Here is a 14,344-nt window from a genome sequence, read left to right on the forward strand (position 1 = left end):
TCCAAGAACCATCGTCACCAACTCGCCGTTTACAATATCTACCTTCAATTCTAAGGAATCAATCAAGGTAGACAATTGCATTAAGAATTGAAGAATCAATCAAGGTAGACAATTGCATTACGTTAGTTAACATCGGCCCCCAAGGAGCAAACATGTTATAACCTTCTGTTTTCTTTTATTTAATTAAAAGGAATTTGTAGTACAGCACCATAGGTGCGATTTTCTTTCTGCAAGCGCAAAACTTTTTTACAGTTTTAAAATAGGAGGAAACCGAAAGAAATTGAAAGGATCTCATTATGGAGGTTCCACTATTGAATTCGGAGATTGTGGGCGATCTAGCAAACACCGCGCAGCTGACAGGACTAGATGCCGTCAAAATTATCGCTCTGATCATCAGGGTTGCCAGCAATCCACAAATACTTAGACGGAGGTGTCGTCAATTTGCACTGCACGTGAAAGTCATCGGGGATCTGCTGGAAGAACTGAATATTAAAGAAATGATGGAATATCAAGAAACCAGGAATCCGCTGAATCGGCTGGAAGAAGTGCTGAAAAAGTCTTATGTTCTTGTCGAGCAATGCCAGGAAAGATGCTATCTTAAGTTGCTCCTAAAGGGATGGTTTATCTCTCATGAATTGAAACAAGCACAAGCAGAAATTGATGGATATCTGAAGATTATCCCTCTCATGGTCCTCAAGGAAATCCAGCGACTTAGGGTTAAGTATTCAGACCCTCCTTTCCTTATTTTTTATATTCCTTTCTGCCCCTGCTAAGAATGAAATTTTTATTTTTATTTTTCTAAGATCAATACGATCTCCCAGTTTTGGATACTCTACAGTTTTCATTTTTGCATACTTTATAACACCATAATTACCAATTAAATTACTTTTATGAGCTTTTTAAATATAAAAATAATATTTTTATTTATTAAATTAAAAAAGAGAGAAAATTTGTTTATTTAAAAAAAATGAAATTTTTTTATTTTTTATTTTTTATTTGAGTGAGTCTAATGATTAAGCATAGGTTTCTTGGTAAGAGGTCACAGGTTCAAAACTAATAGGGGTAGAATATGTATGTTTGGGTCCCTTGACCCATAAAGAAAAAAATCTCATACACCAATTTGAAACTGACTTTAAAATTAGATAATAATAATAATACTATATATATATATATATATTCGATTATTTTATTTATAAATTTATTTAAATTTAAAGTAAAAATGTTTATTAAATATAAAATTAAATTCTAATTATCAAGTAGTACCCACTCTATACGCTTTTGAAACATCTTTTGTCTTATATTAAGCTAGCTCCAAAAGTGCCCTTATGACAAAATCATGGCTAGCAAAATTAAAGGAATAATTCTGAGCTATATATCCAATGACATATTGAAGGGAGTTGTCTATAATGCGACTTTTTGGAGATTCCGGTGACGGAATCCGGCGGAAGAAATTGAAGTTAAATCTTGATTTGTTGCAGTTAAAATTGTTTTTTAACTGCATATTTGGATTCAGCACCTTGGAAAACCCCTGGGACGCTTTCATTGTGCAGAAACTAGCTATCAAACTTGCGATTCCAATAAATTCCTGCCGGATTTCGACCGGAAAAACCCGTCGGAGAAGTGGTTGGAAATTTTTGCTATGGAAAACTTTTCTTCCTGTGTGAATCACAGCTGAATAAGAGTGCTCTTATGCTGATTGAACACTTGAATGTTCGCCAAGATTTGAGCATGCGGTTGGTTGAAAATTTTCGTACGTTTTTATCTTCACAAGGCAGCTACAAGCGCGCAAAAGAATATTTATTACACCCGGTAGAATATCGTTGGAAATTGCCACGAAAAAACTATAATACATCCACCCTTGATGGTTGGAAAAAAATCTGTTAAAATTTCTTAGTATTGCCAAAAAGTTGTATGATTAGTGTACATATATATATAGTTGAAAATGGTCATGAAAATTTTCTACAACCGCACTTGCTAAAGATGGCTTCCCAAAGGCAATAATTCTACAACTTTGATTTTAGAATCATCATTCATAAACAAGATACCATCAAAATGAAAACCAGTCATATACCATTTTTTCCTTTTAATATGTAGAAGATTATCAATATTTTTAATCTCATATTCATCGCGTTCTTCGTCAAACAAGATCAAATCCAGGGGTTTCTCCAAAAATTATTCACTTTTCAAATTATCAAAAAATGCATTATAGCACCCTGAAAAACAAGTATAGTCACCAAAGCTTTGTTTACATAGGAAGGAAATATAGAAGCTTGTATGCTCTCCTCATTTAAGTCTTCATCAGCGGAGCGGATTCGTGAGTGGTCTTGCTTTTTTTCAAATATTTGATAACTTCATTTTCATGTTTCTCTGTGTTTTCAATGGGAACTTGGAGTGTAAGACTTTCAAATTCCTCATGGAAATATTCATATATTGAATGATGAAGTTCTTCGTCTACAAGTTGATGATTTTTAATATGATTTTTTTAACATACTTATCATATTCTCGATCTATGATTGGTTCCATATGATTTTTTTATCATGCTTATCATATTCTTGATCTTTAATGGGCTCAAAAAGAACATCTTCTAGAGTTGCTATGAGATACCTAAAAGTTTCTTCATACTTTTGAAATCTTGAACCTCAACATTTGCGGAAATTTTCAACCGCAAGAATAAATAAACAATCTATTCATTTTACTTCTAGTAAGTAAATAATCTCATTAGTCATTTTCATGTTTTACATGCTCTGTGCTTTCAATGGGAACTGGGAGTGTAAGACTTTAAAATTCCTCGTGAAAAAATTTATGTATTGAATGATGAAGTTCTTTATCTACAAGTCGATGATCTTTAATGTGATCTTTTTTAACATGCTTATCATGTTCTTGATCTTTGATTGGCTCGAAAAGAACATTGTCTAGGGTTACTATGAGATACCTAAAAGTTTCTTCATATTTCTGAAATCTTGGGCCTCGACATTTGTAGAAATTTTCAATGAAAATGCAAAAGAAGATATACTTTTTGGACCGCAAGAATAGATAAACAATCCATTCATTTTACATCTAGTGAGTAAGTAAATAATCTCATTAGTGAGTCTTTCATGCATCACATTTAGTTCAAAGGTGTATTTTATGAACCTTAGAACATGAGGAATCGCTGAAAAAATATCACCATCAAATTCTTGATAATCTTTTAACCAATTTAGAGATGGTGATTTGGTTATCCATGGACACTCTTGACATTAATAGCTTTATATCTTCTGAAATTTCCATGGTGCCATATTTTTTTAGTTAACATGCAACTAAATAGGAAATGATATCTCATGCTAAACATGTGTGTGTGGAGTTAGTCAAGGTGAATTTCAAATATCTAAATAATGATGATTATGTCACCTCAATGGAGTTGATAGATGATTAAACATAGATAAGGATTCAGTTTCTACTAATAAAAAAGGGTTGGAACATAAACTTCAAATAACCATGGAGAATGTCTCAATTCTCCTCACCCACTGTGCTAAAATGTTATCACAAAATATAGCACTTTAGTGTAAACCCTTTCACAAGGCATTAAGAATAGTGAAACATGTAAATGTTACCACTATCCTCGACGCAACAACTTCCCTCTCTTTAGTGGAGGACAGATCCTACATAAGGGAGGCTTCCCTAGTAGCTTTTAGGGTTCCTAAGGAAAGAAGGGATTAAGTCTAAGGACACCTATATCGAACTGCTCAAAATGTCACCAATAAGATATAATATTCAAGGTAAGGGAAAGGTGATTAACTAATGCAATAAAAAAAAAATAGATTTTTAATATATGAGGAACTAGGTCAATTTAGAAGGCTTAGAAAGTTAATATTTTTCAAAGGAGGATCCCAAAATAGTACAAAAGAAAAAAATGCTATTGGTTGTTGTAAAACATGCATAAAATATGACATGTTACACCAATAGATCAAGTAATGACAAAAATAATAATATCATCCTTGAAACAAGTGATTAACAAATGAAACTATGGCTGAAATAATAAATTAAACTAGAGTTCAGTTAAACGGTTGACTCTAAAAATTGAAATGCATATAATAGCCCTAGGAAACATGACCTCTAACCCTAGAAGAGATGTGTAAAACAAATAAACAATATAAAGTATAAAGATAAGATCAATTATAAGTCAATCACATGCATAATTACCTTAGACATCTAGCCTAACTATGGTTGAAAATGTATGTGAACTGTTATAAATTCTAGTTTAAACCTAGAAGAACAAAATAGAAGTTAAAATTTGGATTTAATGATTGACTATTGATAGAAGAAGTGTATACTTATTTTTTGGGGTATATGGAGTCAACTAAGGACTCCCTTGAGAGGAAGCAAGTGAAAATAAGATGATATCTAAGGTTGTCTACTACTAACCCTAGAAGATCCACCTAGTATCTTACAAAATACAAGAAATTTAATGGAATAATTTCCCCTAGAAATCTTTCCAGGAATTTTAAGAAGAAATTTATCCAAGAAGAAACCAATAGAATGCACACTCTCCACTAGAAATGTACAATTACATTTAATAATCATTCATAAGCAAATCCAACAATATTTAGAGGTTCACTTTCCCTAGACATGAAAATCCATAAGCCCTAGACATGAAAATTCATAAAAGTTACAAGATTATCCATAATACTATCTCCATAAGAAGTCACCCTAGTCATCCTTCCTTAGATTTTTAGCATAAGGAGAAGAACAATAGACAAGTAGCGATATATCTCCCCAAATAGAAATGATTTACAAGTGAAGAGTGCTTTTCTGATTTATATGAGAGATCTAGCACATCCTCATCCACTAAAAGTCCTATAAGCATAAAATAGTGCCCTTATCTTCTACAAACACTAGAGACAAGGCAAGAACACATGAAATATCTATGATAAAAGAGTGGAGAGGTCTCAACACCCTCAATGATGCCTTATAAATGAAGAATCATGCTCAAAATATCAAGTCATCTCTCATAAATGTTTTCCATAAGCCCACATGTGTGGCATGAATGCTCTCAAAAGTTGATGGATCTCTTGAAATTGTGTGTAGGGTTTGATAAAGGTGAAACATTGCTTTATAGGTTTACAATATTTCATCACCAAGAGTCATTATAACATGCGCACAAAAGTGTGATGTCATCATTGAAGGTGCCTAATCATCATGGAAGATTTCCATATCCATCATCAAGGTGAACCATCCATCATCAAAAGGTGAATCATCTCATCAAAATATTGCCACATCACCTCCAATATGGGCTAGAACAACTTAACAAGTTCCCATGTCATCACAAGGTCCAATGCCCTCAAGTATGTAGGGGACATCCATAATCAAGTGTGGAAGAAAACATCATCAACATCCTCCAAAGGACCACATCTATGCAATTGATGAGCCTCATCATTGGGTAATGATATGGGCCTTAATTCACCTCCTAGCTTAGTCAAACCAACTCTTCTCACAACTTATTACATGTTTTGATTATATTTTGTTTAATGAGATGAGTTAAAGTGAGATATTATGCCTAGTGGACTAATATGCATTGAATGCAAGTTTGGAAGAGAAAATCAAGGAATTTTGGCAAGACTAAGGTTTGAAACTCGAATGGGACAAAGGAGAGAGATTGTAGGAGGTAAATCCTCCTCATTTACTCCTCCCACATTCGAATATTCCTCCATTAATCCCACCAGCTCGGAGTGCAAGCATCCAAGTCATGAAGGTTAGAAGGGAGCCGAGCAAGTGATAGATAAAGAGTTAGTTCATCTCAAGTTTGGGAGCCAAGCCTCCTTAAATTTAAGGAAGTCGTTGGGGACTTCAGTTATATAAGTAGAGAGGTCTAGAGCCTCACTAGGATTTGAATTTTTATCTCAAAAACACTAGTTATTTTCGAGCTCCAGACTTGTGGAAGACATTGATGTAATTTTCTGTTTTGGTAATAAGAATGAGCTTTTTCTTGATCCAGTACTGAGTTAAATCAGAGGGCTAAAGCTCTTGGGTTAGGGCCCAACCCTAGCAGCAAAGGCTCCTCTTCTTGTATCTGTATGTTTAACTTAGTTTCATAGATTCATGGTTAAATTGTCTTTAGAAGTATTTCATTGCAAGTAGTGTAGATTTGATTAGTTGTTTATCAGTTTGCTTTCATTTATGCTTTAGTTCAGTAGCAGGTTAGAAGGGATAAAAGAAACACCACAAAGCTGTTAGCAGGTGTCCTAGCCTCACTTCTTCCTTCTGGGATCATGATTTGAGGAAAAGACCCTTATGCAGCCCCAAAAAGACAGATTTCCAATTCTTTCATGAGATCTAGAATTTACTGTACTTGAACCAACATTTGATCAGTTTTGCAAGTGTATGATTTCATTGTCATCTCTTCTATCTTCATTCTTGCAGCAAATATCATCAATGGTTCCATTTTATTCAGCAATTTCCTCATGCATAACGTACACAATTAGTTCATTAAATTCTGATTTTCTAGCTCATGAGAATTATTCTTGTTTACATGACTTTTTGGAAATTACACATGTTTGATGCAAAGTAGGTGCTTAAGAAGTAGAAAGAAATCTCATAGCAGGAAACAACCTTCCAATTTCACCCACCCATAAGCAGTCCTTGTTTTCATCAAGACCTCCACCAATTTCATCATTTTACATAGAAATTCCCCCAAGCATGTTCAGCAAATCCAACCATCTCCTAACCTTGGTTTTGAGTTCTGAGTGATCCCATGCATTTTGTCACTCCATTCCACCCATCAACCACCTTCCCTAAGCCTTCCATCACCTCCAACACCCATCGTTTTTCTCTCGGCTGTATCCTGTATAAATACATGGAATCCTGTAGGTTTCTAGTACATCTTGTAGGTTTTCCTGTAGTGGCCTATTTGAGGCCGAATTGAGGGAAAACCTCTAGGAAGCCTCCCAAGGTCACCTAAGGGTCTCCCAAACCTTCCAACCATCTCCTAAACCTTCCAGCCATCCATTAGCACCCATAAACCACCTGCCACATCACCAAAAGAGATTAGCTTGCACACTTGATTTTTCATGAAAAGCATAAAAAGACCAAACAGATTTATTACAGTCCTTTACATGCATAATAGTGATGTTTGATATTTTTACTTCCATGCTTAGGACATTAGCATTTTGTTCATGTTAATTTAGCATTATTGCAAAGCATAGCTCTTAGCAGTGAATTAGGAAATGGTGTGCCTTAGCATTGAATTTTAGTCTTTTTCATTATTACAGTAGGTCAGCTCTCTCTTAGAGTAGATTTCCATTTCTTTCGTCAAGGAACCGAACTTCTTCTAAATCCATAGAAGTCTGGCTTGAAAACCGTAGTGTTCTCTCGCCAGCTGAATAGTGACAAAAGGTAGAACCATCACTTTTACTTATGTATACAACACTGTCACCTCCAAGTTTGTACATACCCGGGTTGATAAAGTAAAGCCGGTAGCCTAGGAGTTGCAGCATTCTTGCTGCAATACTGGTGCTCATCACTTTTTGGCATCGTTGTCGGGGAGGTGTCTGAGTAATATGTGATTACTTCTTTCTTTCTTCTATTTCTTGTTTCTAATATTCTGCCATTAGTTTCATTTCTGCAAAAGTAATTTAGTTTGCTTCCTTTTCATTCTGTATTCTTTGCTTTCCATTCCATTTTGCAAGTTAGATTTCAATCAAGTAGTTAATCTTTTCATTTAGTCAGTAGTTTTCATTTAAGTTGCAATTTCAATTCTGTAATCACTTTAAAAGTTTGAAAAATCCACAAAACCAAACCAAAAACATTTCATTTCATGCCTCGTAGGAATAGGGATAACTTAGGGAATGTTTTGCCAAATACCCCCACTGCATCAAACAACCAACCTTCCCTCTTCTTCGGTGGTTGTGAACTGTAGGAACCCTTAGTATTAATCCCTTAGGTTTATTATTCTCTTTGGTTTATAATATCAATTTCTTGCGTTTATTATTCTCTTAGGTTTATAATATCAATCATGGTCAACTATCGTCAATCATAGCGAACCATGGTTGAATGTCGCAATGTGACAAGGATTTTCTTAATATGAAAATAAACCATGGTCAACCATGTTTATTTTAGTGTTTCAATATTTATCTTAGGGTTTATATACCTTGGGTTTATAATATTAGTCCCTTGGGTTTTGATGAAAGTTAAGTTGTCTCTTTAAAAAATACGTGCATGGACCTGTGGGTTATGGGCCCACATATACATCGAAAGCAAATAATCTACGGAATCACAAAGAAACCCGACCAATCACCGTCGGTCCTTTTATGGCCGTTTCAGACCAGGACCCAAATAAATGTTAACCCTCTTTAATAACATATCAGGTACACCCGGCGTGTTAACCTGTACCCACATTCGAGCGCAATTACCATCCAATCGCTCAACCAATGAATGGTCTCGACGGTCGGAACTCAGCAAGGTTTTAAGCCCGTTGTATAAAACCTTATCACGTCCATTTTTCGAATTAAGTCCCGTGCATTTCCCGACGCAATATGCGTCTGATTGCCATTAAACGGACGATCCAATCCTTCACAACCTTAAACTATTTTAAATGATTTTCTCAGGTCCGTTAGCCGAGGTAACTTGCTTGCAAGTTTCCGTGCGATCACCGTGAATCTTTTCCCATCGGACGGCTATGATGTTTCCTTCGAATTCTTCTTCCGCCATTATTATCCGTTGATCTGACCGATCCGACGGTTTTCACTGTTCTACTCAATCAACTCCAGTTTTGATTGAACACCTCTCCTCCATTGATCAGTTCTCTAATCCAATGGGTATCGTGTAGTCGCTTATCGGTGGAATTCAAATTTAACACACAAATTATTCTACCATACTTATCTAAGGCACTCACATTTCTCCATACAATAGCTCACTCTGTGATATCATATTATCATTGGATACCCATCGATCCTTATATTGATCGATGGTCGATCAATAAACCTGTAACATTGCATACATCTAAATTATAGGTAACCAATACATAGACACACAAAATCCAAACTACACGCAGATGTATAATAACACGTATATTTCAAATATATACATAACTCGATTAGAGGCTAAGGCCTTACGGCCTTAGTTACAAATTTCCCTGCAACTACATTGTATCCTTATCTCCCCCTTTCACACAACGTAGACTCTTTTATATAGAAAATTACAAAATCGTGGATCATCTAAGATCCATGATTTTCTCCTACAAATCGCCTAAATCTCTCTATTCACATGCATGGCAGATAATTACATTTAATTAAGCCTTCTAGAGACTTATCAATTCCATAAATTTAGCTCTGTTTAAATAGAATTTGCCCTAGTTTACAAAGATTGTCCACGTTTCCCTTTTCACAACTCAAAATTTCAATTTTGATTAAGGGTGGTCAGATGCTCCTGCATCAGACTCCCGAGGTACAAAAATTTATGACCTCCTGGTCATATGCTTCTCCATCCCTTAGCAATTCTATCCACATCCTCTATGGAATTTCCTTTATGATCTTTCTGTGAGCTGCAACAAAACCTCTGCAGTAACAAGTCCTCCTTCCTACACGATACCTCACCAAGCTTCTCTTTTCTAAGCTCAGTCTTTCGACATCTCTCTAGTTCTCTTCTCTTGAACCAATTGAGCACTCCTTGCTCTAGGTTGCTACAATCTTCTCACTTTCTTCTGTCACTATCTGTATGACAATATAAGACCATAAACTCACCAATCTTCAACATAACTATACCTCCTTTTGAACCCAGATTCTTCTTCTGCTCTGATACCAAATGATGACAGATAAGTTGTCTCTTTAAAAAATACGTGCGTGGACCTGTGGGTTATCGACCCACGTATACATTGGAAGCAAATAATCAGCGGAATCACAAAGAAACCCGACCAATCACCGTCAGTCCTTTTATGGCCGTTTAAGGTTGGAACCCAAATAAATGTTAACCGTCTTTGGTAACATATCAGGTCCGCCCGGTGTGTTAACCTGTACGCACATTCGAGCGCGATTACTGTCCAATCTCTCAACTAATGAACGGTCTCGATGGTCGGAACTCAACGAGGTTTTAAGCCCATTGTGTAAAACCTTATCTCGTCTGTTTTTCAAATTAATTGTTGTGCATTTCCCAATGCAATTGGCATCTGATTGCCATTAAATGGACGGTATGATCCTTCGCAACCTTAAATGATTTTCTCGGGCTCGTTAGCCGAGGTAACTTTCTTGCAAGTTTTCGTGCAATCACGATGGATCTTTTCCCATCGGATGGCTATGATGTTTCCTCTGGATTCCTCTTCCACCATTATTATCCATTAATCTGACCAATCCGACGGTTTCCGTTGTGCTGCTCAATTGACTCCAGTTTCGATTGAACACCTCTCCTCTGTTCGTCAGTTCGCTAATCCAACAGTTATCGTGTATGTAGGTTTTAACCCAGTACAAAAATTACCTGCATACAAATTCTAAAACACAGAAAATAAACAATGCGAGAGCATAACACGTAAAACACATATACATAGAGATTTTCCCCTGGATCCCAAAACCAGGACTACTAGCTTGATTTTTCATTATATTCCTTTCAATGTTACAATACATATTTATACATGCCAAAGCATCCAATACCATGGACCAAAAACCATCGTGTCCAAAACCATGGACCAAAAACCATCGCGTCCAAGACCATGGACCGAAAACCATTGTGTCCAAAACCATGGACCGAAAACCATCGCGTCCAAGACCATGGACCGAAAACCATTGTGTCCAAAACCATGTGCGAAAATCATGCACAAAACCATAGGTAAGTTCGCCCAACTTAACATAGGTTCCAAAAAAAAAATTTTCGGGGCACTGCCCCAGACCCCATAGAGTGGGGTTACCTGCACCCCTCAAACCCCCTGTGACTCCCCCTGCTATGCAATCGGTGCAACGAAGGGGGGCCTCCGCCCCCTCTAACCCTCTCGTTAACTACGTGGGCTAGTCGTGGAAAGAATATAACACAACCCAACATTTTCCCACTTGTTTTTTTCTTTCCATAGGGGACCACAAGAGAGCTTAGTCATTTATTCATCCCTGCAACGCCCATTGTTTCTCTACACTAAGAGAACTTCTCAAAGCTCACAGATTTTGTCAATGCATCTACAGTATTCTTCAAAATGTCCACCTTTACCGGCAACACCTTTTTGTCTTCTATCATATCCCTCACAAAGTGATACTGAACATCAATGTGCTTTGTCTTTGAATGCTATGCAGGGTTCTTTGCTAAGAAAATTGCACTTTGGTTGTCACAATATATCCTTATAACTCCCTGTACTAACCCCATACTTGAACACAATCTCTGCAACCAAACTTCTTCCTTGCTTTGCATGAGTGGCTGCCATGTATTCTGCCTTTGTAGTTGATAGTGCCACTACAAATTGTTTCTTACTCATCCAATTGACTGCACCTCCAAATAGGTTAAACACATACCCACTTGTAGATCTTCTTTGATCCACATCTCCAACCCAGTCTGCATCAGCAAAGCCATGAATATCCAACACTCTGTCCAATCCTGGTCTTCCTTGGTAGCACAAACCATAATCAATAGTTCCATGCAAATACCTAAAAACCCGCTTCACTACTGTCCAATGCTCCTTCCCTGGTTTTGACATAAACCTGTCAATACTCGCACTGAATGTGAAATGTCTGGTCTAGTACAGACCATCACATACATCAAGTTACCAACTGCATTTGCATATGGAACACGAGACATGTCCTCTTCCTCTACTTATGTCTTGGGACATTGTTCAACAGATAACTTTACACCTACAGGAATATGAACCTTCACCGGTTTATTATCTTACATATTAAACCTTTGCAATATTGTCTCAACATACTTCCTCTAGTTTAACCAGAGCTTCCTCTTTATTCGATCTCTCTTAATTTCCATGCCCAAAATATAGTTTGCAGCACCAAGATCTTTCATGTCGAATTTGGAGGACAAATGGGTCTTCAAATCCTAGATAATTTCTTTGTTATTTCCAACCAGCAACATATCATCCACATACAAGACCAGAAAAATAACACAGTCACCAACTAATTTAAAATACACATAGTGATCTGCTTTGCTTCTGGTGAAGCCAAGTCCCTGTATAAATGTATCAAATTTCTGATACCACATCCTTAGTGATTGTTTTAACCCATACAGAGACTTCTTTAACTTGCATACCAGTTCTTTCTTACCCTTCACTGCAAAACCTTCAGGTTGCTTCATGTAGATCTCCTCTTCGAGATCCCCATGAAGAAATGTTGTCTTCACATCCATCTGTTCTACCTCAAAATCAAAAGTAGCAGCAACAGATAAAAGTAATCTAATAGAAGTTACCTTGGCAACAGGAGAAAAATATCACCAAAATCAATTCCTGGCACTTGGGAATAACCCTTTGCTACCAACTGAGCTTTGTATTTCTCCACCTTTCCTTCTGCATTTGTCTTCTTCTTGAACACCCATTTGTTGCCAATGGGTTTCCTTCTAGCCGATAACTCCACCAGATCCCAAGCCTCATTTTTGTGAAAAGATGTCATTTCATCAACCATGGCCTCTTTCCAGAGTTTTCCATCCTCTGAATCTACTGCTTCCTTCACAGTTCTAAGATCATCATCAGTAATAGACAAAGAAAAATTTGAACAGAAAGCAGATGGAATATACCTTTCTGGCTGCCTTCTTTCTCGAACTGATCTTCTCACATCTAGAGTTTGTGGCTTTTCATCTTCTGATTCCTCCTCTGCTGTAGAGTCTGATTCTTCCTCCTTTAGCTCAAACTCTATCTTTCCAGGCTCTTTTGGTTGGACTTCATGTTTAATAACATTTTTCACCTTTTTGAACACCACATCTCGGCTGTACACAACCTTCCTTGTTATTGGGTTCCAAAGCTTATAACCCTTTAACCCATCCTTATACCCAATAAAGATGCACTTTTCATTCCAACTTGGTTCATTTCTCCTTTGGAACATGTACATATGCATCACATCCAAATACCCTCAGATGTGAAAGAGAGGGTTTCTTACCAGTCCATACCTCTTGTGGAGTCTTATCCTCCAACACTGATGAAGGTGATCTATTGACCACATAACATGCTGTCTCCACCGCCTCTACCCAGAATTCTTGTCTTAACCCGGCGCCACTGAGCATGCTTCTTGCCCTTTCCATCAACGTCTTGTTCATTCTTTCTACAAATCCATTTTGCTGAGGTGTATATGGAGTAGTCTTCTGCCGTGCTATACCACACTTCTTACAGAATTCTTCAAATTTCCTACTGCAAAACTCTCCACCATTATTTGTCCTCAACACCTTTATCTTCTTCTCTATTTGGCTTTCCACCAGAGCCTTAAATTCTTTAAACCTGTCAAAGACTTCAGATTTCTTCTTAAGGAAATATATTCATGTATTCCTTGAGAAGTCATCTATTAATGATACATAGTACACAAACTTACCCAGTGATGGAACTTTCACAGGTCCAAACACATCACTATGCACAAGTTCTAATATCTGTTTTGTCCTCTTACCACCAAAGGGAAAACTCACTCGATTCTGCTTCCCATATGCACAATTTTCACAGAAATCAAAATCCAGAGAGCTATTACTCATACCTTCTACCATACCTTTACCATGAAGTATTTGAAGGCCCTTCTCTCCAATATGTCCAAGCCTTTAATGCCACAGCATGGTCTTCTCTTCAGAGACCACTAGATTTTCTGCTTCACTTTCAGGAACCACAAAACTGTGGCACCCATCAACAACATTGCTACCTTGCAACTTGTACAGAGTTCCAATTCAAGCTCCCCACATCAATACCAATGCCCCCTAAACCATCTTGCAGGTATCCTTCTCGAACATTGTTTTTACACCTGCATCATCCAGCTTGCTTACAGAAATCAAATTTTTGGCCAATGCAGGAATATGTAGAACATCAAGAATTGTTCTAACCCTTCCACCTTGCAACTTCAACTTTACTTTTCCACGACCAGTGATTCTAGACTTCCTATCATCCCCTAAGAAGACATCACCACCATCGTATTTCTCATACTCGCAAAACCACTCTCTATGGGGAGTGAAGTGAAAGGATGCACCTGAGTCAATCAACCATGCCTCATAATCTACATGTGTACTTGAAGAAGCCAAGTAGACATCCCCACCTTCATCTGAGGTGGTTTTCGCCTCTGCAAAAGGAGCATCATCAGATCCCTTTCCTTTATTAGGAGATTTATATTTACAGTCCCTTTTGTAATGCCCTTCCTTTCCATATTTCTATCACACCACCTTTACAGGTTTTCCTGGAGATTTAGATCTCCCACTCGATGACTTATTTTGGTTTCTA

General features: G+C 37.0%; 1 protein-coding gene across 1 annotated transcript in view; it reads left to right on the plus strand.

Annotated features, from left to right (window-relative positions):
- Positions 1–282: 282 nt before the first annotated feature.
- The window catches only part of LOC149156971 (clathrin heavy chain 1-like), a 219,809-nt gene continuing 205,747 nt past the window's right edge, over positions 283–14,344 (plus strand). The window contains exon 1 of the mRNA XM_089444927.1: positions 283–716. Within this exon, the coding sequence (XP_089301053.1) occupies positions 297–716 (420 nt within the window). The 5' untranslated portion in view covers positions 283–296. The remainder of the gene's footprint in view (positions 717–14,344) is intronic.

The sequence above is a fragment of the Pinus tabuliformis genome, chromosome 9 (assembly GCF_031772625.1).
Source record: "Pinus tabuliformis cultivar Carrire ecotype Pingquan chromosome 9, CPIR1, whole genome shotgun sequence".
NCBI lineage: Eukaryota > Viridiplantae > Streptophyta > Pinopsida > Pinales > Pinaceae > Pinus > Pinus tabuliformis.